General features: G+C 48.2%; 1 protein-coding gene across 1 annotated transcript in view; it reads right to left on the minus strand.

Annotated features, from left to right (window-relative positions):
• The window catches only part of KIT (KIT proto-oncogene, receptor tyrosine kinase), a 106617-nt gene extending 87107 nt beyond the window's left edge, over window positions 1-19510 (minus strand). The window contains exon 1 of the mRNA XM_069631647.1: window positions 19342-19510. Coding sequence (XP_069487748.1) covers window positions 19342-19396 — 55 coding nt within the window. The 5' untranslated portion in view covers window positions 19397-19510. The remainder of the gene's footprint in view (window positions 1-19341) is intronic.
• Window positions 19511-26406: the final 6896 nt, after the last annotated feature.

Genomic DNA, 26406 nt, shown 5'->3' on the forward strand with positions numbered 1-26406 from the left:
GAAAGTGTCTCTTCACTTAGGAAGCACTTTCTAAAACAAAAAAAGTTAGATAAGCAGTTTAAGTATTCGGCGAGGGGGGTGTGGCGACCTCCCAGCCAATAAGGAGGCTCCGAACGGGGTCTTTACTACATGGTAAAACCCCCCGCTCCGAGCTTTGTTAGAGCTGGGGCTGTCATCTTCCCTTGCCGGGTCCGAGGTAAGTGTGCCTCTGTGCTCCCCTTACCCCCAGTCGCTTTTTCCATATATTTAGCCCCCCACTCTCCTTCTCCACTTAGCTGGTGCTCCCTTCCCCTCGTTGCCACTGGTGCGTCCTTGCCCCTCATGGCCCCTCGCTAGCACCAGGAACACTAGTTTTCCTGGCACATCCCTGATGCTGCGATGTACGCTAGGGAAAGTGAGAAGGGACTAAGTGTACGCCAGGAGGGAAAGTGAGAAGTGACTACGTGTAATTCCCTTCTCCTAGATCCATGCAAGCCACTGAGAGACGGCAAACACACCCTTTTTAACTTCGATAGTATCTTGGTACAATGTGCCGGGATACCAATAGCAATAACCCCCTCTTGGTGGGTGCATTACCTGGGGCGGTAATGCCCCGGACATATGGGTTTATTGCTTAACTAAGCTTTTGTGTTCACTTTTTTTCGAATCAGCATCCAAGTATTAACGCATTTATAAATATTCGTACACTATACATGCGTGGGTAGTGCTTAGCAAATGCTTAAAATGGGCATTCTGTAAATCATTTACTTGCTTAGTTAATGCTGAAGAAACGCCTTTCATTTGGACTGTTGGGTACATCCACAAGGAGATGAAAATGTAAGACACGTGAAACGATTAGGCTCGAGCAGCCGTCTTCAAACTTTTTCACACCAAGCCCCTCCCCCTTGAATAAAACTCTTGTTTCTGGGCCCCTCCCTTCCAGCTAAGGGTTGGTCCACCCTAGGCGGCCCAAAGGATGTCTAGGGTGGCCACAGGCTCTTCAAAACATGAACATATTTTCTACTGCTTACATTTTTTATTAAAAGAAAGCAGTCACCCTTATCATGTTCTGATATTAAAAACAATCATCTGCGGTATATCGAGTTTTGGAGATAAATATCGATATATTTTCAAAATCTATATAGGATTGGCCAATATCGTCAACATCGAGATAGATACATATATATATCATATATCGCCATTCAGCCCAAAAATATTGATGTCTGACTTTTGGTCCATGTCGCCCAGCCCTACTTTGGGCTCATATTCACCAACAAAACACTAAGGAAGAACTGGAAGGCTCATGACCAACTTCAACTGAGCATTTTAAATATCAAGTCACTTCTTTTTTTGTAGCATTTGGTTTTCTTCACCTTCTAGAATAACAGTATTTCCAAGGCTACCATTATTATTAGAAATATTTCATGCTTGATCTATTTGGATTCTCAAAACAAAAGCTTTACTCCCGGGCTTCTTTTCATAAGGTTTGGTTACATTATCATTGATGACTTCTGGTGGTGCCGGTGCCGCTGTCTGGATAGAACATGTTAGGACACCCATTCCGCCCCTATCTCAGACCCTTCCCAATGCAGCTTCCTTGGTCCCTTCTAGTTTGGGGGCAAGAGAATCTCACCATTAAAGTTGGAGTTGATCCACCTCCGACTGTTGCCATCTGCCCTTCCAATCGAAGAAGAGCAGCACACTGCAGCTATGAAAACATTATACTTACATCTAGCAGGACCATGCTCAAAGTAGAGGGGAGGTCAAAATTGTACATCTGTAGGGAATTCTCATCATTGACTTGTGTTTTCAAAATTAAAGCTCTTTTCAGAGGCCGTCAACATGCCATCTATAGGTCCAGATGCTTGCTGGCACTGGGCTTCATCATTGGCAAGTCCTCCGAGGTTAATAATGGTGTGGAGCGGACCAAAGTGTTTTGTTTGACACAGGTCCCAGGATGGTGGGGTAGAGTGCAGACATATATGGAGGAGTCGCTGCTTCCATTAAGTCAAACTTCCTACTGCACCTTCTCAGAGGTACAGTGCCTTTCCTCTCCTTCCCCCAGAAGCTCATGGAATCCCAAGCTCTAGTTCTCTCTAGGTTGGACTATTGCAACAGCCTCTTTCTAAATCTACCTGCCTCTACTCTCCGCCCTCTGCAACTAATCCGGAACAGGACTGCAAGACTTGTGTCCTTGGCCTCAAGCCCTGGGATCGTATCTCTCCAGCTCTGAAATCTCTTCATTGGCTCCCAGTGGATGCAAGGATTAAATTCAAAACCCTCTGCATTGTCCACAGGGCTTTCTGGGGCCTGGGTCCAAAATACCTTCAGCCATCCCTCCGCAAATACCTCCCCTCTCGAGCTCTTCGCTCCTCTACCTCCAACTCCATCAGGGTCAGTCGTTTTTCAAAGAAATGAGCTGGGGGTAGATCTCCGTCTTCGGCCGGGGCCTCCCTCTGGAATAGCCTCTTTGCCACTCTAAAACTTGAGGAAAACCATCTCCGGTTCCGGAAGCACCTCAAGACCTTCCTCTTTTCTTCTGCCTTCGCTCCCCCTCTCCCCTGCTATGTTCTCTCTTGGCACCATGCACCTGGCCACCCTCTGTCCTCCGAGCCCAGGTACCTGCTCACCCTGCCACCCTCCCTCACTGCCTCCGGGCCACCCCTTGCACTGGGGGTCTGTATCTGTACCCATACAGCCCCCCTTTTTCTTCCTGCACTTATCAGACCTACACTGTCTGCTGCCTTAAACCTAGCATTTGCAAATTGCTGGCTGCACTACCACTGTTTGTTGCCTTTATTATTTATCTCTGTTTCTCCTCTGCTTCGCACTTTCCACTTCTCCCCCCTTCCATGCACTTTTCCCCTCCCCCTCTCCCATGCACTTGCGTGTTCTCAATTTCACTGGGCCTAGTAAGATCGTTGTTTTGTTCTCCCCAGTTCCCCTCCCTTGCCTAGTCGCGCTATGAAACACTTGTGTACGAGCGCGATAGAAATAAAATATCAATACCCAAGAAGAAATTCAGAGCTCCCAGTTGTTGTGGGGGACGACAAGGCCACTACAGCCGGCCACAGTTCTGGGAACAGCAGCACTGGGGCTGGAGGGCACAGCGCCTCGGTGGGTTGCCGGGGATCACCTGATCTTGTTGAGCAGCAGGGCGGACACTGCCAGGCCTGTGCGGACCCTAGCCACCATGCTGGCAAGAAGAACTTATGGCACCATGGCCTGCAGGCCTGTGCTCACCTGGTGTGGGCCTACAGCCCTGAAATGGGACATGGACTCAGTCATTCCATTCTTGGAGTTTGCAGCCGTTCTAAGGCACGTGCGTGCAGAGCCCTGGGTAACTAGATGGTTTTGAGCTACCAGAGAGGTAAAGGCACAACGTTCTGGTATCCTCACGGGCTTGGGCCTGCCTCAGCATTAAAGCTACATGTCTATGTGTCAGTCACCTCAAGGGCATCATGGATCCCGCAGGTCCCTTTCTCAGCAACCTGCTCACCTCTTGCCCAAGGCTTGCGAGCAGGGCCGGTCAGAAGAGTTGAGACTTCATCCCCGATAATCCCACCAAGAAACAAAGTGACCCCCATGCCTGATCGCACTCTGGGCGGTTAAGAAGTTTGATTCCCTAGGGCACCAAACAGAGCTTTGCCATAATGGATCTTGTGGGATGGTTGGGTGTCTTTTAGCAGCAGTCTGCACCCAGAAATTTGAGGGCATACACCCCGTTCTTTGTACTTTTAAATCAGTAACAATTTGCAAATCAATCTTGTAATCTCACCCAAGATTTTGATCGGACAACAGGTACAATTGGTCCCTCTTCTACAGTTCAAGAACATTAAACCCCATTTTTTTATATTTCTACTACACTCATCAACCAACACACATCTAGTGCAGAAATACTTCGGTTTGCTAACCAGTCTACGAACACCTCCAAATGTCCTCGGAGGCTATTGGTTCAAAGCTAGGGGCTTCTTCTGCCAACTAGATACTGAGCAACAGAAGGATAAGGATTAAGTTGGGAACAATACAAAACCATCCTTGCACTTCCTTAAATGAAAATCAAGTACGACTGCACGCTTCCATTATGCCCACTAGTATCATGGTTTATCACCCTGCTCCTTATCTGCACGAGGCGCCTGCCAAATTCGAGATCAGCTGCCTAGTTCAGTGGGACTACTCCCACAACCCACTCACCATGGCACAGTAGGCTACTCAAGTCTCACTAGCTTTCCCCTTTAAGCTGGGAACTATACTGCTCACCACCGCTTACGAGTGGGTCCCCAACACGTTTCCCTGCCTCACCTCAACAATTCAGGGACACCACATGTGCAGCTGAGCCAGCAGGACTGCTCCCGCTGAGGCAAGAACGTTTACAACTCCAAATCAATGTGGTAGTCTTCCCAGTGCGACCGACAGGACGACTCCTTTCCCCTCCTGAAGTCAATCGGGGCACCACGGAGCATTAGACTCCTTTGAACTTTTGCAGCCCATTCTGCACACGCTTCACCTCTGCTCCATGGCCAGGATAGCCTCCCAGAGATGTATCCCACAGGTACTCAGCATTTATTTTTCATTGATCGGGTGGAATCTTTACAGTGTACTGCAATATCAGGAAACATTCCAACAAATGATTCCCATTTCAGCTGTATTCGCCGTATGCAGAGGGGCACTGACAGCACTAGGGTGAAGCGGATATTCCTGCCCCTTTTTGACCCAGTGTCATAATTTTGAAGACAAACACATAGGTTCAGTTGCCACTAAAATTAAGGAAATTGCTCTCCTTCATCGATTCATTCTTGGGTAGAACATGATAATGACTCAAGGATGAGCAAGGACTTGAGCCCACTCCAAAGGCTCGAGCTGGGATCAAAGGCGGAGATGATCAGGCTTTGCAAATCTATATGGGATCATTGGGAGGAAATCCAGGAAAGTTTTCCATCTTTTAATCAGCGTCATAGGGACTGAGGTACTTTGAGGTTTGAAATCCAAACACCACATTACACACTCACGCCAACTCAATGAGTAGGAAACATCCTTTAGAGAACCATAAATCATCCACTTACAATGGAAAAAGGGCAATGGAACGAGTATATGAAAACATCCATGTAAAAGCAAATACTAATTGTGATGAATCTGGAGGTTTTGTCCCTTTTTCCTTAGGGGGGGGGGGGAGGAGAGGAGCCACACCTTTTGAGGTTAGGGCGGTGAGCCTGCTAAGCAAAACCCTTCTTCTTAGGGGTATGGGAAAGCGGGACCTCATTGGGAGCGACTCCCCACCCCCGGACAGGGACTCCCATTCCAGTAAGAAACTCCCTACAAATGAGACATTGTCTACATATATGGGAATACCAAAAGTGGACCCGACTGTCAGCTGGGGAACTCCAAATCCTGTAGAAAGGGCTTTTGAACAGTTGGCTCAAGGCAACGCTAGCCCCTCAATGGGCTTGCCAGTAACACATACCTTTGGTATTTGGTAACAAGAATAAAATAACTTTCCACCCTTGAACGTAGGAGAAGCGATACACCTCCCTCTGACCTACCAATGTCATTGGGAGGTGGTGCCGTGCCACCAAGCGGAGCCAGCTGTGGCATGGAAAAGGACCCGGAAGGAAGTCCGGAGAGGAACAGAAAAAAGAATGAGAAATGTGGCCGACGAGGTACAGGGCTGTGCGGAGACGGCAAAGCCAACAGGAGCCGGCCCAGAGGGAAGGCGTAACCACATGGAGGGTGTGATGGGCCTGGAGCCCAGGAAACGACCCCGAGGAACGAATACGCTGCTCGCACTATGCAGAACTAAAGGGAGAGCGCAACATAGAGCTGACGGAAGAAACCCTTCTGCTTGTCTTCAGGAGAGGACGCCAAGGAGCTGGGGAGAGCGCAAGCGTCAGCAAGTCGAAGCCACTGTGCTGGCGCAGGACCTGCTACAGAGAAGGTACGCAGGTTGCTTGCATTAGATGAGGGCGCAGAGACCAAACTGAGAGAACAAGTGAAGGAACAAAGAAATCTAGATCCCTACTGGGGTCAACGAGGGCTAGAGAGGGAGACGAACATAAATACTCTGAGGGGCTATGGGAGCCCTACACATCCGAGTGTTGGAATTAGCCAAACAGCTCAAAGTCACACATCAAACAAATGAAGGATATAATAACCGGGGACAGCCGTAAGCCTGAAAATCAAGCGAGAAATTGATAAGAGAACCAGCAGAGCCCTGTAAAATAAGTAAGGAATCATCATAATGGGATTTCTGAATCTAACAATACTGGAATCACGTGGGGAGAGACCCACGAGGTTGGTGGAGAAAGATTAAAGAGATATCCCTTCATCTACGACCAGAGTGAATGACTTTTTTTGGTGCGTCTTTATGTTATATACCGGAGGAAAAACCTTTTTTTGTTTATTTGGAACTTTGACCAGATGAACAGGAACTCCTGCCAACTATCAATTCATTGTGGATACAAAAATCTGGGGAGATCCCAGAAATACTGGGAGACAGAAGAACAAAGAACATTGAGGGAAGCTGCAGTGCCCGCTTTCCCATTTTTAGTTGTTTTTCTAAGTGGTAGGGCCAGTGTAGAAGTTAGGATTTGGACAGAGGACAAGCTTTATTATTTGACTCATATTGATGAGCACACTTAGTTTAGTTGGTAGGGAGTTTCCCGATAAGCAACACGGTCAAACAAGCATTTTCTTTACTTTAATAAAACTCCTGTAGTAACATGTCTTCTGGTCAGAGTCCTCCTTCTAGAACGACACATAAAATGTGACAATACAATAACACAGACAAGGAAGGCATTTTCAAAAATGTACTCCTGCCCTAGGCTTGGAGGGCACACCACCACAGAAATATGCATATGCAAAAATGTAAAAACTGTGTGTGTGTTTTGGCCCGTCAGGAGGCTTTACGGTCCTTCATAAAAAGACAGAACCGCAGTTTGTGCCTTAGGTCTACAGGGGAAAACCTTGACTGCAGAGTTTGAGAGGTGTGTATATGATCAGAGAGAAGGCTTCTACTCTACTAAATATTACAAGAGGTGGTGCTTTCCATTTTTTTATCGTCATAATATTGGAAAGGTTTGGTATAGAGAAGCAGGTCGCTCCATTAACTGTACGCTAACCGATCTCCCAGGTGGCCAGCAGGAAGTTAAAAGCAAAACCCCTTCCATCCCATCAGGCATAACTGGCACAAAATGAGGAGTTCATTTAATCAGGGTCCAACCCTGCAGTCCGGCAAAAACATGGCCAAGAATCGATCATATACCTAAAGAATGAGGAGGGGCCGAAAAGAGACCTGCCCCACCTTTATATAGGAGCACACAAAGGGTGCGAGTGTTCCAGGGGTGGGAAATCATATTCGGCTTTAAATACAAAAAACAAATGGAAAGGAAAACATTCCAAAAATCGATCAGGCGCCGTGGATTAAAACTTTTAGATGCATCTTCAAACGGTGCTGTGGGCATGAACTGAGACAACTAAGCCCTCAGTAAGCAAGCTCCTAGGTGAAAAAAGTGTGGACCAGGTGAAAGCCATTGAAACGGGGGGCGGGGGGCAGTACCACTTTAGTGATCAGCAGGCATATGGGTGTGCTAGAAGCATTTTGTGAAAATTGAGATGGGTACTCCTGGAAACGGGCTCGCTGCGTATGCCAACCGGTAGAGAATTGCCAAACCAAAGCACAGCTCTCCTTGTAGGGAAATAGACCAAATACTCCTTGTGCACATCACCTTTCTGAATTGCACATTTGGAACAAGGTGCATCCCAATTAGTCTCATTATGCAGGCAACATGGCACTGTTCTCAAACTCACCAACGATAGCTACACTTGACCTCAACACATGCTTTGTTCATGTGGTCACTTGGATGCTCTTCAACAGGCTTAAGCTCAACCCATCCATAACGGATCATTTGTGGAGAAACACCAACCAACGCTGCGGCAATCCCCTGGCCAGACCTAATGGGCGTTCACCCACCACGACTTCTACTGCGAGGAACCTTGTAATCACTAGTGTCCTTCCACTAGATGTGCATGTTAAAGACAAATTAAGCATCTGCTTCTTCCAACTATACACCTTGAAAGAGGGTGCAAAATGTGCACTAGCCAGTGGCTAGGAATGCGACTCATGACGATTTAGAAATGGCGTGTGTGTATGTATAAAATTGTTTGCCTTGCCTGACCGTCGCACACAGGATCATGAAAAATAGGCCAAACAACCTATCCTTGGACTCCCAGAATAAACTACAGAGAGAGGAACAGGAGGCCAGATTGAACCGAACACACACATCATGCCAGCACTCATACTCTCCACTGGTTCCCCGTCAAAAAGAAGATCCATTTTTAAACTCTATGCATCGCTCATGTTCATACCAAAGCAGAGGCTGGGAATTCATCACAAGGGAATTCTCACAATGCCCCTTGTTAATAACTCTCTGGTCCAGCAACGGCACTTTAGTAATAGTAATCAAATTCAACCAACAATGATATGGAGGGTACTCAGTCTCCCTCTTTGAGAGCAAACTATGGAAGCCCCTTCCCAAACACTTCCATACAGGAAAAGACCACCTTGCCTTCAGAAAAAAGTCTTGGCTTTTCAACTGACTGATATTGCAACAAGTGCCTGGATCCAACCAACTACACACCTACACGCCTCAACCGTGCACCAGTGAAGGTGCCGCTTAAAATATTGAAATTACTAGAAACCCATGACATCAGAAACAGATCACATGGGTCGGACGCCACACAATCAATGCATTCCCAAACAGTAACTTGTCCCCCACTATTCACACACCCCCAAGTCTACTCGCTTCAACTAACCGACTCTCCTCTAAAATCTCCTACCACCTTACAATACACACCAACATCCCTCACAGACGGCCGCTGCATGCTTAGGTGATACCACAGGCCTCACTGATACCCCCTGAACATTATGGTGCTATGACCTCAATCCTGTCGCAGGAAAGTTAACATATTGGTGAGCCGCATACGGTCAGTGGGCCAATCTCCTAGCTTGTTGGACTCAAGCCTGTAAAATCACATGTATATCCTGCAGTGATGGACAAAATGGAGTTCACCGGAAGTCTACAGCCACAGCATCAGAGTCTCTAAGCACGCTTGTAGTAGAAAGGCCTCTGGCTCATTTGTACATTAGCACCACTTTATGGGTGCAGCATATGTGCACACTAACCTATGTAAACCCTCAAATAATCCCTGTACGGGCAATGCATCCTGGCAATAAACATGGTACAGGGCCACCCGAGTTGTCCGCGAAGACTGAATTACTTATATGAAAACATCAAAAGCAGCTTGTGAATACAAATTGCTGCACATCTATTACAAACTTGGGAACACAATGGGCCTCATTACGAGCATGGCGGTAGCTGTGCCTGCCATACAGGCACGACTACCGCCATGCTCGCTTACTTGCACTGCCTCCCGTGATTGGGCAATAACTGGCCCATTACGAGATGAAGGGGCTGGTAATTGCCCATTCGCGGGAGGCGGTAATGCCGGGCTCCCGATCCCCATTCTGCCCCACGTTGATAACGGTGCAATCACGAGTTCTGCTCGCGGGTGCCGCACAGCCCACCAGGTAAGTAACCCGTGAGCAGAACTCGTAATGTGGCAGCCCGGTATGAACAGTGCCCGTGCCTTACCGGCACCGTTCATACCGTGGCCGCCACTATTGTAATGAGGCCCAATGACTACGTAGGCTTTGAAATTGCGGGGAGCTATTAGGCTCCTGCTTCTAGCCTAGGAGACCCTGGTTAGCTTAAAACCACCAGCTACCAAAGGCTACTTTTGGCTCCCCAGGCCAACTGGTGCCTTGCAAGCATGCATACGTGTTTGAGAATGTAAATAAGAGCATTAGGACACGTCTAGAAGACATTTACACATAATGGATCATATATAATGGCAAAAAACGTTAAAAGTGTGCATCTCGTACTGAAGTTAGATTTGCGGTGTGTGGTGTACTCCCCCTTGGCTCCCCAGTGCTAGGTGATGCCAGATACCCAGGAGCTGGGTTTAGCTCCTGATCAGCGGATCTTCATTTCGAGCCCTGCCAGGTGCTCGACGTTCATTCAAAAAGTTGCGCCATTTGACCTTCTCAGCAATGCCAAAATGTGTTTGTCAGTTACTTGTGGAGTAGTAAAACAAATGAAATTTGCATCGTGCATGCTGCGAATGCAAAACTTGTAACAGCTTGTCATTTTGCGAGACTTAGATATCAAACGATATCAAGTAGACGTTCCTGCTGCATCCTGTTGTCGTTAAAGACTGGGCGAGTGAACGTGGGCTGCCCTTGAATCTTCTCCACAGCGAAACAAATGAGATCGGCATCTGCACAGCAAGAAATTCAATTTGGAGCCCTGGTATCCCAGAGTCCCTGGGAGGCCACAGATAGATAAAATGCCAGTGTGTGGAACGGAACGACGCCACTGACAGACATTTCCCTGCAGCGCGCGCCGCTACCCGGCCCGCAGCAGCGGTGAACGATGGGCCTGGGGTCCAGGATGTTCCAGCTCGTTTCCTCATTCGCGAGGAAATGAGTAAACCATGGGGGGTGGGAGGGGGCGGGGCAACAGAGATCGCGCACAATTCAGAAAACCAAACATATCTTGAACAACAAAAAGCAGGCCGCGTGCACTGCCAAGAATAACAGCACAATAGCCTCGGGGACCAATGAAAAAGTGGGCCAGTGTTACAAAATGGCAACTCATTCCTTTTGTGAGAGAATGTTTGAACAGTACCCACAGGGGAGTTTTTTGATACAATGTGAATTTTAAAGAATATCTATTCAGCAACACGGGTAAAAACTACTAGCCATAGTGAAGTAACGCATCAAACTGGCCCACATTGGCCAAAAAAAATAAAATAAAAAAACAGTCCCACACTAGCATAGTTCCAAACGTGCACAATACACAGCACATAAGTAAGCAAAACTAAAGATGGTGTGCTCCTTGGAAGCAATGGCATTATCAACTCCAGACTGACGGGACCATGTGTTTGTTCATAAGTGCATGCAGTATGCCTTGTGGCAAGGCTGGTTTGACATCACAGCCGAGTTCTACACATCTGTACTCGATAAGGGGGCATTTTCCAGTGGTAAAGAACTGGGCTTGACAGACGAGCCTGCCAGTGACATAGGGGGGGAAATCAACCAACAGTGCAAGTTTTACCAGCAGGGAGACACCAGCAGTATTAGAGGCACAAACAGCAGAAGGCACATTTAAAGTAACCAAGTGCTCAGAGACGTAGCGGCCTCAGAACCAATGACCACATCATCCAACCCCGAAAATCTCCACACTGACCTCTATATTACTCCTCCATGGCCTACTGAGGTGTGTGGGACCTGGCTATACCAAGAGTAAGGAGCCCAAACTAACTTTGCCAGCTCTCAGTCTCCGACCCAAAGAAGATATGACTTGGCGTTGGGAATCTTCTCTTGAACTCCTCACCTTGTACTCCAATGGAAGCAGAAACCCATCGCGCTCTAGGAAACCAATTAAGACTTTCCTTTTCAAGGAACTATTTGAACCATAGGTGTGCTTCTGCCTGTGCTTGCGCCATCGGTTTCGTATTATGATCTGATCACCCCACCTTCCTTTCCACGTAGCTCCTGGCCTTTCCAGGCTTGCTGCTTTAGCTCACTTTTGGAGACAGCTTACTCCTAGCTTTCGTACCTTCTGGAGTCCCCCCTCCCCACGCACTCTGCTCTTGAAGTGTAACTTGCACTCTGTGTGCGCATGCCAACTTCATGCACATGTGGTTGTGCCTGCCTCTTTGCACTTGCTTCTGTTGTACTGGTACCTGCAGCATGTATTTCTGGGCTCAGAGTTCCCGAGCACTCCCACTCACCTGATCGGAATAGGATATGGTTTAGATCCGTTTTCTTTTCTTCACACCTGGTCAACAAATCCCAATTTCGATCCCTATACTCTGCGATCATGTTGTATTTGAAAGGTCACCATGGGACTTGGGGATGGTCTAAATAGTTTGTTGGGGTGCAATAGGGGCTGGAACTACTACACCACTATCTCAACGCTCCTAGCAGTAAAGAATTCTAATCACCCCGTGAAGAGACATTTTTTGGGCATAAATCTGCCAACGTCTAACAGACTCCCAAGAGGCCAACCTTGAAAAGGAAAAATTGTATAATAATTTGCAGCAGATTTAGCCTGCAGGAAGCAGGGGCACACAAAACTTGTCAGTTACTCTAAAAGTCCCTTAAACACTAAGGTTCTTCTATAGAGCAGTGCAATTTCTCCTTAAATACCCCAGCCCACAGGTGTGACCATCTGTAGATGCTACGTAGCTCCAAGGCTCTCCCTGTACTCGCAGAATGGTCACAAGACAAATAATTGAACATTAAAGTAGAAGCTAAGTTATTTGGCACTCTAGTCAGAACTCTTTACAAGCACACACCATTGACAGTGAAGGCGGATAACTTGAGGTTCTAGATGGCAGGTGAATAGGGCAGAAAGTCAAGAGTCTTGGTTATGTGGCTTTTTTTGCTCTGTTCTCTGCCAATGGGAGAACAAATACTTGGTTACTGAACATATTTGTATCTGCCACCTCTGGGTAGCCATTCATTGCATTTTGCAGGGGAGTTTGTTTTGCAAACAAAAACACAAATGTTAAGGATCCTAGCCAGCGATAGTTGACATGAAAGTCGCATGTGATCATGTGGGGTGGATGTTGGGAGGGAAGTTCACTCTCCCAAACAATTTGGGAAGGGGGGAAATAAATAAAGAGAGATTGACCCCTCATTCCCGGATTATTAGTCCATCAGATCCATAACCTCTACTTTAGGAATGTCAAGTTCTGTATTTGAATATTAAGCTACGGATTTGGTTGCCAACTCAACAGTACAGAGTATATGGAACATACATACAAAGATGAAAAGCTGGCAGAGAAACACAATTACATGGTCTACCCACTCTCCTCCCAAATAAGATATTGCAGACCCCACTTGTTCTCCAGGATTCATCAAAAATCAACACACAGAGAAAGGAGTTTGGATTGGACTGGTTGATTAATGGACAAACACATTAAAGAAATGGGATCCACATCTCTCCGCAGACTTTTCAAAAGATTAAATGTTTGAAGGGAAACAGGGTTTGTAGTTGAAGGCAGAGCATTTTGAACATTACTTGTGCTTTGGTCTCCAGGAGCCTGCTAAAATTCTAAATTACAAGGCAAAAAAGGCAAAAAAGGCAAAGCCGGGAGAGAGGTATTTGTTCCAGATGAGGTTCATGGTTTTCTTGGCCAATTGGAGCTAGCAGATATGCATGGGCCGGATCCTCTTCCCTCTAGTACTACTTACTGCCTCTGCACCAAGAAATCAAAGCTCTACAGATGACAGGGAAACGTTGGTGGCTCCCTTCTGGCGCCTCAAAATCAGAAGTCAATGGCTCCCAGAATTTTGTACCTGGGGAGGCAGAGGCTTAGAGATAGACCAAGAGCTCCTCACAAGTCTTGGGAAAGAAGGCGTGTGACATCAAGTGGAGAAAGTGGACTATTGTATTGTTCGTCTTTTCGCACAGGATGTTTAATCTTTCCTTAAAAAAGTTTAATTGAGAGCCTTAAAAAAACAAGTCGTGATATATAAAGTTTTGGATGATGGTTGATCAGGCTATGTTTCTACTCTCGGCACTCCAAGTTGTGGTAACATATTTGTTAAGGTTTTGTTAACTGTTATGTTAAGAAGCCGAGTGATGCTTTCATGCATAAGTCACTTTGTTTAGGGTTTCCTCTTCGTGTTAGTGTACTGAAGTCATTACTTTTATGGACTTTTTCTTCGTCAGTGTTCTTTCATTCTGCAATTTTACATATATTTTATGTAGTGCTTTTTCATTTTATTTTACTTTGGGCTCAACTGGTTCACGGTGCCTTGTAAATATTTAATTGAGTGAGGTAGTTTGGATCTAGACCCTGTTCCTTGGAATGTTGTCACTTCCAAATTAAATGATGACAGACCTCAAGGCCATCTCTCTGAATATCAAATGGGATAAATAAGTACATTAAAACGTGGGGGGGGAATCATTTCACCCCGATTAGCATTAATTAAGTATGAGATTAAACAGATAAGCTTAAAGGGGAGTGTTGTTGTGAAGCTAAATGAGGGAAAATATGAGTTAGCTACACTGATAAAAACTCATTTGGTGTGGAAGATTCTTTGAAGTGTGTTTGTTTCACAACCCTGCTCTTGCCTGGATCGCCTCCTAGCTGGAAAGTTGATCCTATAAAATCCTCCAAACAAACCTCCAACCGCACCCCTCTCCCTGGCAGCTTCAGAACCAAGGATTAGTCATTGGACCTCTGCTCTTCTAAAAGCCTGCCGTAGAAAGACGTTGCCTCGTCCGTTGGCCTTCTCCATCCCCTCTTTGGTGAGGACACTCAAATCATCCTCTCCTTCACTGCAGCCAACCCGGAAAAGGTTACCAACTATCTCTCACTGCAATTTGTCACTCAATGGCCCTCCGCTGCCTCATGAGGAGCTCCTTAAAAATGTAAGTCATCTTTCTCCTCAATGGCACAGAGTGTACTCCAATGGTTTGGGTGGGGATTAGAACATCATTTTAGATCCACATTTGGACAAATCAAATGGGCACAATTTGATGAGTTGTAGGGATAGGGATATTTTACATGATAATGGATTGGCTAAACCCTTGCAACTGTTCACCAAGAAGAATAGGAAGTATATGTGCGTGTCCTGTGCTCATGGGTCTCCTTCACATAGATGTGTATGCGCTCAGGCCCTTCATCCCAAGGTTACTTTTTGTAAATCTTAATGGCTGATGTTACTGATCACCCACCGGGTCTAATTAGTTTGGCTTTGGAGCAATATACGAGATGGAGATTGAATCTGGTCAAGAAACCTACAGAGAAAAAGAGTCCAATGGATTTGTTGGTTTCAGACACTAGTTTACCGTGGGGGAAGGGGGGGCTGGGGTATAGCTTTCCTTGGGAGTAGGATGCTTCATGTAGCCATTTCACAACACTAGCTTGGTACCAGGTAGAGGGTGGAATCTTTCAATCACACCTAACCACAAATAAACCTTGCAAGAGTGACCAAAACAAAAAGTGCTCCAACCCTCTGCCAGACAAGGATCCAGTGTCTGAGGCAGCTGCAAAAAAGAAAATAATAAACCCACGCAGACCTCCTCAGGTGCACAATGAAATGATATTTCCTAGAACAAAATGAAACAAGCATTGTCAATGCTAACAGTTTGGGCTTTTGTGTAGGCACTGTTGTGGTGATATTAATCATAGCTCCCGATACCTTCACATGCGAGGTGAACCATAGTAACCACCTACTAGAATACTAAAAAGTTAAAAACACAACATTATTTACTTGGCGTCTTTTCTGGAACTTGACCGTGTAAGGAATCCACCAGCCACATTTAATCTTAGCACCCTCTCCCTCCCTCCCATCAGCTTTGGGACGTTACCCATAGGGTCTCCATCTGCTGTACAGTTTCTAAGTGGCATGGTGGTGGAGAAGAAACTCATTTTACCATGGGGGTGCCCGACAATCCTGAGGATTGCTGCTTTCTCCCACACATTGTTTTACTTTTCCTGCCCTCTCTCTCACCATCCAGGACATGTGGGGACCACCTGTTGCTAACGCTTTGCCTGCTGGGGGGGGGGGGGCTTAAGCTCACCAGCAGCTCTGTTTGCTGCTTAACAGTCCTTCCCAGACATGGGTGCATGAGCTTACTCAATGGTACTCATTTCATCAGCTGCAGAAGGATCATACAAACTTGTGACCCGCAGATTGGACGCCAAACGCTGCAGCAGGGCATCAGCCACTGTTGTATCCAACAAGTATCTATTCTATGGCTTCACCTTTTTTTGAGGGTAGGTGAAAAATAAGAATAGATAGGCGAGACATATGCAACTCTGGAGGGGAAGGGGACTACGTAATGCAAAGTAATGTAACTGGCTTTGGTATTGCACAACTTGTTGTTTCCACTTGGGAAGACCTTTTGTAGCACAGAGGGGATGGTTCCAAGGCTGTGAATGAACTCTGACCACCATCATTGCTTTGGACAGCCTTCCATGCCATCTTTTTATTCCATCTGCAGCGTTACAGAAGGGCACCAACCAGTTGCAAATCGGTCTTGGTCCTACCACCAATGAGTGGTGATGATGGCAAAGCGATGCTTCTGGTTAGAATGGATATGAACCCTTTCTAGTCTTCACTTTCCTTATTTTTTTTTAAGAGAGCAGATGGTCATAAACAACACTGCTCCACCTGTGCAGTGTTGTTTGTGTCTGTCTGTGATGTTACTTACTATGACATCACCCGTGTCAAACGTTGAGTCGCCAACTTCCCCCGGGAAAATGTAAAAGGTTGGCACCCCTGTATACAGAGAAGAACAACCTGTAGTGGTTGTGGTCTGGTATGGAAGGCCCAACACAAGAAAATGCAAGCCTGCAATGGTGCATTTCAACACGTATCGGATGACCTGCGCTACCGGAGGGTCCAAACTAAGTAAGATGACCAGGGGAGAACATGGAGTCAACTTCGTTTTAGTGCTAAAAGTATAAATTGATCATTGCAGATTCAGGTGAAGGTGGAACCGCATGGTCTGGCAACACACACTATCCAACACATTCTGATTCGGTAGGTCTAGTGGTATTCAAACGTTTTTGTACTGACCCCGCCCCCTTGAGTAAACCTATCCCCTCTCCCTCCCTAGATTTTTCTATTGAAAGCAGAACACCCACCGCCCCCTCGACCCCACCGCATCCCCACTCCTCTTCCCCGACCTCCTTCGTGCCCCCCTAGGGGGGACAGCCCCACAGTTTGAAGACCACTGGTGTAGGACATTTTAGAATGTCCCTTTGGGTTGTTGTACATTCGTCACACCCATTGCAAGACAACCACGGATTGGCTGGTTATGCTGCCTATGCGCAGAATGGGGCACGGGAGTATGGCATGCGTGGGCATTACCTGCCCCATTACCAAGTTGCGTCATTATTCGAATACCAGACCGTGAATAACAGAATATCGCAGGAGAACACAGACTTCCCCCAGCCGTGGGGGGGGGGGGGGGGGGCATGCACGAGAGCGACTGTAACGAGCAAGAGAAAGTGCACGCACGGGTTTGACAGCTCCAATGAGAGGTCACTGGGAGCTTACTGGTCCCTTCCATTGTGCGCTTGGACGTCTGTCCCCTGTAACCCTAACAACCCGGCACACACACTACCTGCTCGCCCCATGGCCACTTCTACATTCCCACGCCTGCTGTGCTCGGCGGCACCGGGGCAACCTTCGCAAACACTAAACAGCCAGGGGGGTTGGGGCGAGAAAAAGCACATGCCTGCAGTGGACTGGGAAACCCAGAATGCAGGCTCCGAGCGACGAGCTGAAAACAGGACGATGCGCAGGGAACGCACGGCGCGTCCAGGCTCAGGCGCAGGTAGCAGCCTACTAGAGGAATCCACCAGCGAGCAGCAACTCACCCCCACCCCTCGTACCCCTCCCAATGCTTGACAGTTTTAACAATAAAAAGGAGCCTGTGTCGGTAGATTCAAAAAGCCCCTCAAACCCAGTGACTCTCGACGAGGCTTCCCAGGGGTTGGAAAGCATCCACAGTGCTTCTGGGGGTATCAGGGGGCTCAAGTACACGAAAACGGATTTTCTGAGCAGGTGCGTGCATTTAGGCAGGCGCGGGCCAACACCACCGCTCACAACGAAATATGTCTCAATGGAAAGGGGGGCAGAGCCCTTGCTAGCCATCAGCATTGCCAAAAAACGAGGACTGCTCTGAAAAAAGTGCTACATTAGAAAGGAAAGAAGCTGCGCTCGGGTGGCACTGGTGAAGATCAACGCCACTGGGGTAAAAAGGGGAAAACGGTGGGTGGGACCTGGCCAGGGGTGCTGGAAGGGTCTGTCATGGACATGAGGGCAGGCGAGCGGCTTGAAAACACTGCCCCCTGCCTTCTTCTGTCCTGTCACCAGCCATCCAAAACGTTATATACGGCCAACATTCGAGATGATGAGGGAACATGTCACCACAGAAACAAAACAAAAAAAAGTAATTTCATTGACTGCGCATTGAGCCAGACCCCGAAACGTGTTTTGGGGACAGTAAACATACTTCAAAATAGTATATTGAGAAGTAAAAGAAAAATGCCAGGGACGGCATGGCACCTACACAAACGTCTCCCTAACTTTGCATGATGTGTGCACCGACGACAGCAAAGCGTATGCAGGTGCGTGAAAGCAAAAGCAATGCTCACTTCCCATCTTTAAGAGACCGCGTTTGCAAAGTGCTTCAAATAACCAAACAAAGGCGTTACAAAAACAAATGTGAACACATTTCGGGTGAACAAAGGGCTCTTTCGCCCGCCTCCCCCTGGCCCAGGTATGACAGCGCACCACAAAGAATGATCGTTATGAAATGTAAATGGGTCCCGTGTCGGAGAGGCAGAGGCTGTGCCACCAGGATAAAGGATGTTTGTGTAAGGCTCTCATCTGACACCCAAAGGAGGCAGGGGGGATGCGGGGGGGGGGGGGGGCACACGAGATCAACACGCTCCTGGGACTGCAGAGCCAAGAGTTTGCACAGGAACGCGCGGTCGAGAGCCACCCTCCCACTGGAGCACACACATGCAACACTGTATCAGAGCCACGTTACGCGCCCGGGGAGCCAATCCTTCTGCCTTGCTGGCGAGGTGCTCCGCGGGAAACGCGCATCATAAGCCTTGTTTTCAACTCATTTCAAATTTCGCCGACAGGAGCTGACGGGCAGAGCCATGTTCTCATACATTTGTACGTCCGTTGGGCTTCGCTACTACTCGCCACAATGGTCATGACAACAAAAGTCCGCGAGAAGTGCCCCCCACTCGTGACGGGACCCGGCCTGCTGCCATGCGCAATCTACCCCAACACCACCCCACCTCGTGCATGCAAAGTAAAGTGCGTGCAAAGACCCCGCTCATCTGCGAACAATCGACAAGTAGGAACGGTCCAGCTGTGCGTGCAATCAGCACGCCACCACCTACCCACTGCTGGTGCCTGGAAGCACAAGGACCATGCGCATCACCCCATGCACCCTGCCTGCGCAATGCCACACAAGATGCACAATCACATGCACTGCACCTCACGGCCCCGCTGTGTACAATCTCCCCTCAACACAACATCTCAAAATCCCACCCGTGAGCTGCAGTAAAAAACACGCGCGCCTGCTACCGCTCCAAATCCTTCAGAACAAACCACCAGCGCAGGCTGCCAACTTCCACATGAACATGGTACATTTTCGGTGGCTTTTCACAGTGCAGGTAAATATCAGGCGGTTCACGTACCCAAGCCCCGCTTCCACCAGACCAGAGAGCAAATAAAGAGACAGCTCGCACCTGCATGAACGTTCAGCAGCAGCAGCACCAGGCAGGGGGCGAGCAGCGCGTCCATGGCTGCGGGATCCCGGGGTCACTGGCGCTCTTTCCGCGGCTCCCAACACCTCTGCTTGTAATCCTGACAGAGGCGACAATATCAGTTGCTCCCCGGAGTCCGGCTAACAGGCTTTACTACAGCTCCGCCCATCGCTGTGCGTGTGTACACAAAACAGAGAGCCGCCCACCCCCAGCCTGCCAACGCGGGAGACGTGGAGGGAGGGCGGCGCGGCCGCTGCACGCCTCCCAGGGGAGGGAGAGCAGGCCCTGGCCGAGCCCCGCCCCGCGGAGGCCTACGCAGCCCACCCCATCCCAAACTAAGTACTTCTACCAATCCTGTCAATCCCCTTCTTCAGGGAACCCTAGGGGGACTAATAACCGTCATGATCTTAACGGCGGAGAGAAGGGGGATATTTATATATATTTGAGTGTAACTCAATGCACCCAGCGTGTACTACTGAGCTGTTTCTTTCAGGGACATGGTTCCTTAGTTGATTTAAAAGCGCACGGCACCTCCCCGTCGACATTTATACATACAATGCCTGTAAAAGTTGATACCTGCCTTTTTCAGGAAACACTCGCTTTCTGTAATGTATTCTTAGCAACTTCTTCCATCGTTCTGCACCAGTTGTGTTCATTTGATGACTAGAATATTATTTTTGTTCTGTTTGAAGTCACATTTTTCAAATTCTTTACAGAAGACTAAGCACATTTCACATGACAAAAGATCCCCAATTTGAAAAGTAACTTTCGCTCTTTCCAGCAACTATTGTGAAAGTTCATTATTTTGCAACCTAATAGAAACAAACATTGGCAAAGCCAACAGTTTTGACGTTTGTAGTTGCTTATTGCATTTTACATTTTGCAGGGAGGAGAGTAACTGCTGAACCCATATGCATGCATTAGCATACTTGCCAACCCTACTGATTTAGGCAGCAGTGGCGTCGCCAGGAATCAAATTTAGGAGGGGCACGGAGGGAGCCTAAGACAAAAGTAGGGGGGCACTGACAAAAGTAGGGGGAGAACATGGTCACTGCTCGTCTTTGGTAAGGGGGAAAAAGGGGGGGCACAGGGTTTCACGGGGGCCCTGGCCCCTCCACCCCCCTAGCAACGCCACTGTTAGGCAGTAGGCTACTGCTTTTTAAGCAGTCCTACCGCCTACAGATTTGGGTGACAGATCCTACTGCTTTTTACAGTGGCAGGTAATTTAGGTGACTGCAAGGCAATCTGTCTGTGCGGGGGGGGGGCGGGTAAGTGATACATTTGAGTGATGGCTCAGATCAATCCACTGACCTGACAGCTACATGACTGCACTCTTGCCAGGATAGACCTTAGGTGAACCACCAGAGAAGGCAAGTTGCAGAGTGTACCACCATTATTCAGCCTGCACTGCAGGAATACATATCTACTGCCCAGGCTGCTGCTACAAGGCAGTGGCCAACGTTGCCTACCAGCTCTTTGTGATTATTCTCTGTGAAGTTAGGCAATGGAATTTGGTGTTAATTTACCATTCACAATGTTGTGCTATTTGATGGGTTGTGCATTTTAGAATGCTCCAGTTGTGCCAACAATGTATGTTTTGTAATTTCATGTGATGCCATTGTTATGCTAAGTATTATTTTTGAAACTTGAACAATCCTACATCTTTTTGGTCACAGAATGTTGGCAAATATGCATTAGTATTGGCCGAACCCCAAGCCCTCTCCCGTAATAATAGGCTCACAACTTGTGTCAAGTGTTGGCAATAAAAGGCCGTAGGATTTTATTGTACAGATATGGTTATGGCAATACACAATATCACATACCATAATAGTTTCATACTTTTGGGCACCGGGTCCTGAGGTTACCCCCTCTGACCCGTGCCGCCTTCTTGTGTCCCAAAACTTGTTGTGGGCACCGTACAGTGCCCTGTACTTCTTTTTCTTCTTCTGCCCTTTTTTGTAGGGTGGGAGGGTTCTGCGGTAAAGAAGCAAAAAGATTGGAAGACACTGAGTAAACAGTGAACCTCCTGTTTGCTTGGGTCCCTGTTCAGGGTCCACAAACAGATTGTGTTTACTCAGAGTATGCTGCTCTTATTTATAAGACCCAGGGAGGCCCTGGGTCTTTGTTATGTATGTAGTGGGGGCTGCTGTTGTCGCAGCCCCCCCCGGCCGGATAGCCGACTGTCTGGCCCCCAGTCTTTGAACCTGGGCCCTGCCTGACGGTTGGCTTTCTTATGATGCTTAGCACCTTGCTGTTTGGAGGAAGGGTGAGGTGACTGTTCACACCTAACCCTTTCATGTCTTTGTGCTGCAGAGACTGTGTGTCTCTGTAGCTGGGGGGAGGAGAGGAGCAGGCACAGATAAGGCTGGGGCTGCCCCTCTCCCAGCTGCTGATGGTAACAGCAGTTACCCTGCCTCGCTTTTGGGATGCCCTGCAGCATTGCCCATAACTGCTGAACCCATATGCATGCATTAGTATTGGCCAAACCCCAAGCCCTCTCCCGTAATAATAGGCTCACAACTTGTGTCAAGTGTTGGCAATAAAAGGACGTAGGATTTTATTGTACAGATATGGTTATGGCAATACACAATATCACATATCATAATGGTATCATACTTCCCCCAGAAGTATGCCCTAGAGACAGCCCCTGTAGGCGAGGGTCGCATTGATTTCCCGAAAGAAATGCTCCATGCCCTTGTTAGATAAATTGGTGCCGTCGTGTAAAAAGAGGTCCGGGTTGCCTAGTGTAATGGCTGGGTGTTTTATGAATCCCAGTCCTCTTGACATACAGAATCTCTCTTTTCCCCAGTTCAATTCTCTTCTGGAGATGTCTACAGATTTGTAGCAGTTGGCCCCTAGCCATTTCTTTCTTGGTAGGATGGCTGAGAAGTATATTTCTGTACCCCTCCAGTTGTTTGAAATGCCTTCTAGGGAGGAGCAGATTTCTTCGCATAGAATTTGTCTACCCGTGTTGACTAGGTCGTTACCCTCTAGATGGATGATCAGGAATTCTGGAGGGTCCTGTATGCCACTATTTCTGCTAGTGTTTTGTGGATGTCGGCCCACCGTAGGCCTCTGTATCCCCACCGTGAAGTGATGGTGTTTCTGAAAGGTGGCCCTTCTTTGGTCTCTTCTGCCCATCTGCCTGTCCTGAAGACGAATGAGTGGCCGACTATCCATGCTGATCAGAGTGTGGTCCTCACTTCGCCTGTCGTTTCTGTGGGGGGGGGGGAGAAAAAGAAAATTTGAAGGAGGATGGCTATATCAGTTGTGGTCTGATATATGTTTTGTAACAGTCTGACTTCCATCCCCCTATGGTTTTTAGTTGTTGCGGTGCTAGGCCCCCCCCTGCCATGCTGCAGTGGCGGCACCTATCCTGAAGGAGTGGGTGCCAAAGCATTTGGGGTCCCACCCTGCTTTGCTGATTGCTTTCATCAACACCCCTTTAAATTGGTAGCGGCTTAGTGCCGATGAATCCTTGTGGATTAAGAAACTCCCCCCCACTTTGGGTCGTTGTGCGTAATAGAGGTTAGTGATGCAAACCGGACAGTTTGTTGCTTCATCAATGCAAGAAATGTTGATGGTTCTTTTAGCACCCGTTTTTGACTGTTGCATTTCTATGTTAACACTCTCCTGTTTTACCCTGACCTCCATGACACCCAAGCCGGTTGTGGCCTTGGTGCTGGAAGCAATGAGTTCTCCTACCCGGAAAGCCCCAAAGTAGGCTAGGAAAAAAAGCTGTTTTGAATAACATTATCTCGTATGGGTGCCAACATATGGCTTTCAACTGGCTTGCTATCTGCACAAGTTTGTTGAAATCAAGGGGTCGGCGGGTGTCCACTTGGGGACCCTCTATTCTGCCCCATCCTTTCATTGCATAGGAGATGATGGCATTCTGGGTGGGGTCTGAATCGCCCCATATTTTTGTAAAATATGAAATTGCCACCAGGTGTCTTTTTGCCCAATCTCTTTTGAACCCTTGTTCCTGAGCCCATTTTAAAAATACTTCTATGTCTTTAATCGTTATTAACTCTAGATGGTTTAAACCTGTGGCTTTAAATATTTGCAGCCGTTAATGATGTGCCTGATTCTTGTTGGGCATCCCGGCCTGGGCTCTCTGGCACTGGTGTTGATGCCAATGTGTTGTTGGCACCCGTTTTAGAGGTGCCTGGTTTCTGTTGGTCATCCCGGCTTGCGCTCTCTGGTACTGGCGTTGACGCCAATGTGTTGTTGGCACCCGTTTTAGAGGTGCCTGGTTTTCGTTGGGCATCCCGGCCTGTGCTCTCTGGCCCTGGCGTTGATGCCATTATTCTTGTCTTCCCATTATTGCCCAGCATTCTGCTGGTATTGGCGTCATCTGTTCTTGGGCGTGTGGTGCTAGCCCTCGGAATCTTGTCCACTGGAAGCGAGATAAAGCATCAGCAATGTTATTATCTGCCCCTGAAATGTGCTTCGCTTTGACTACAATGTTTTCTTTTAGTATGACTGTTGTAATGGCTCGTAATATTTTCAGCACTAAAGGGCATTTTGTAGACCTTCTGTTTAAGGAGCCCACTACAGCCATGTTGTCGCACCAGATCAAACGTTCTGTGTTCGCTATTTGCCTGCCCCAGATGTGTAAAGTTAGCCAGATGGGAAATATTTCTAGGAGGGTGATGTTTTTTGTCCACCCTGCCGGTTGCCATGAATTGGGCCAGTGTCCTGCCACCCATTCAGAGTCTAGTACGGCTCCAAAACCCTTGCTCCCGGCTGCATCAGTGAATAGGACCCTGTTTATCCAGGTATTTAAAGGCGTTTGCCAAAGTAAAGTCCCGTTGAACTCTCTGAGGAACTTTGCCCATGTTTCCAGGTCCTGTTTAACCTCTTTGCCTAGCCGGATGTGCAAGTGGGGTTTGGTGAATGATTTGATTTAGAACTCTAGGCTTCTGGAAAATATCCTCCCTTGGGGTATTATTCTGGATGCGAAATTGAGACTGCCTGCTAGGGATTGTATTTCTTTTACTGTCCCCTTATCTTTCGTTATCAGGTTTTGTATTTTTAACAAAAGTTCTGTTATTTTTGTTTTGGGGATTCTGCAGAGCCCCTTTGCTGAGTCTATTTCAATGCCCAGGAAAATTATGCTGGTGTCTGGCTTGGTGGTTTTCTCCTTTGCCAGGGGAATTCCCCATTGGGAGGCCATGTGTTCCAGTTTTGCTAAAGCCCTGCCGCATTCACCAGAGTTTGGTGGTCCCATTACCATGAAGTCATCGAGGTAACATACTATTTTTGTCCCTGGTCTCTGCTTTTGGAAAGCCCATTGAAAAAAGGAACTGAATTGCTCAAATAGTGCACAGGATACTGCGCACCCCCAGCATTGTAGTTTCTGGTTGAAGTCCCTGCATAGTTGAAATCGCATAATCTTTTTAGTCTATCTTGGGGGTTTTCCTGGCCAGTGATCCCCCCACCCCCTGCCTGTGACCAATTTAATAGTGCTCTGTTCCCAAGGTTCTGGGCTATGCTGTCCCTAATTGGTACTAGTTCATCTTTATCAACGCCAGAGCTAATTTAAGGAATGTCAGGAGAGTCCGAGCTGGTCATCGGGCGCTTATTGGAAATGAAAGCCTCCGAAAGTATGATGTTTGGGATAGTTTCATTAATATCATTCTCACCACCGTAGCCCCCTACACTTGAGCTAGATCCATCTAGGGCAGGGGTGCACAACTGATTTTGACAGAGGGCCGAAAGTACCCTACATGATGGCTATAGTGGGCTGAAAAGTGTATGTGGGTGGGGCGGTAGGCGTGGCGTGGCGTGGAGTGGCAGGAGCCTTTTTCAACCCCTAATTTTTATTAAACACTATGCCCCATAGCCCCCACCCCTCAAGCAAACACTATGCCCCATGGCTCCCACCCCTGATGCAAACACTATGCCCCAAGGCCCCCACCCCTCAAGCAAACACTATGCCCCAAGGCCCCCACCCCTCAAGCAGACACTATGCCCCATGGCCCCCACCCCTCAAGCAAACACTATGCCCCAAGACACCCCCCCTCATGCAAACACTATGCCCCAAGTCCCCCACCCCTCAAGCAAACACTATGCGAATGGCCCCCACTCCCCAACCAAGCACTATGCCCCATGGCCCCCACCGCTCATGCACACACTATGCCCCAAGACACCCCCCCTCAAGCAAACACTATGCCCCATGACACCCACCGCTCATGCAAACACTAGGCCCCATGGCCCCCACTCCCCAACCAAACACTAAGCCCCATGGCCCCCACCCCTCATGCAAACACTAGGCCCCAAGACACCCACCCCTCATGCAAACACTATGCCCCATGGCCCCCACTCACCAACCAAACACTATGCCCCATTGCCCCCACCCCTCATGCAAACACTAGGCCCCAAGACACCCACCCCTCATGCAAACACTATGTCCCAGGGCCCCCACTCCCCAACCACACACTATGCCCCATGACACCCACCCCTCATGCAAACACTATGCCCCAAGACACCCACCCCTCAAGCAAACACTATGCCCCATAGCCCCCACTCCCCAACCAAACACTATGCCCCATGACACCCACCCCTCATGCAAACACTATGCCCCAAGACACCCACCACTCATGCAAACACTATGCCCCATGACACCCACCCCTTGTGCAAATACTATGCCCCAAGACACCCACCCCTCATGCAAACACTATGCCCCAAGACACCCGCCCCTCAAGCAAACACTATGCCCCATGCCACCAAGCATGCACCATGCATACATACTCATACAGACCCCAACCCCCCACCCCTGCATGCAAACTAACAAGCATACACCATGCACCCATACAGACCCGAACCCCCCACCCCCAACTCAGCACACAAACCTACAAGCATACACCATGCACCCATACAGACCCCCCACCCCCAACTCAGCACACAAACCCACAAGCATACACCATGCTCCCATACAGACCCAAACCCCCCACCCCCAACTCAGCACACAAACTCACAAGCATACACCATGCACCCATACAGACCCCACCCCCAACTCACCATACAAACTCACAAGTATAC

The sequence above is a fragment of the Ambystoma mexicanum genome, chromosome 6q (assembly GCF_040938575.1).
Source record: "Ambystoma mexicanum isolate Mex_15411 chromosome 6q, UKY_AmexF1_1, whole genome shotgun sequence".
Classification (NCBI taxonomy): Eukaryota; Metazoa; Chordata; class Amphibia; order Caudata; family Ambystomatidae; genus Ambystoma; species Ambystoma mexicanum.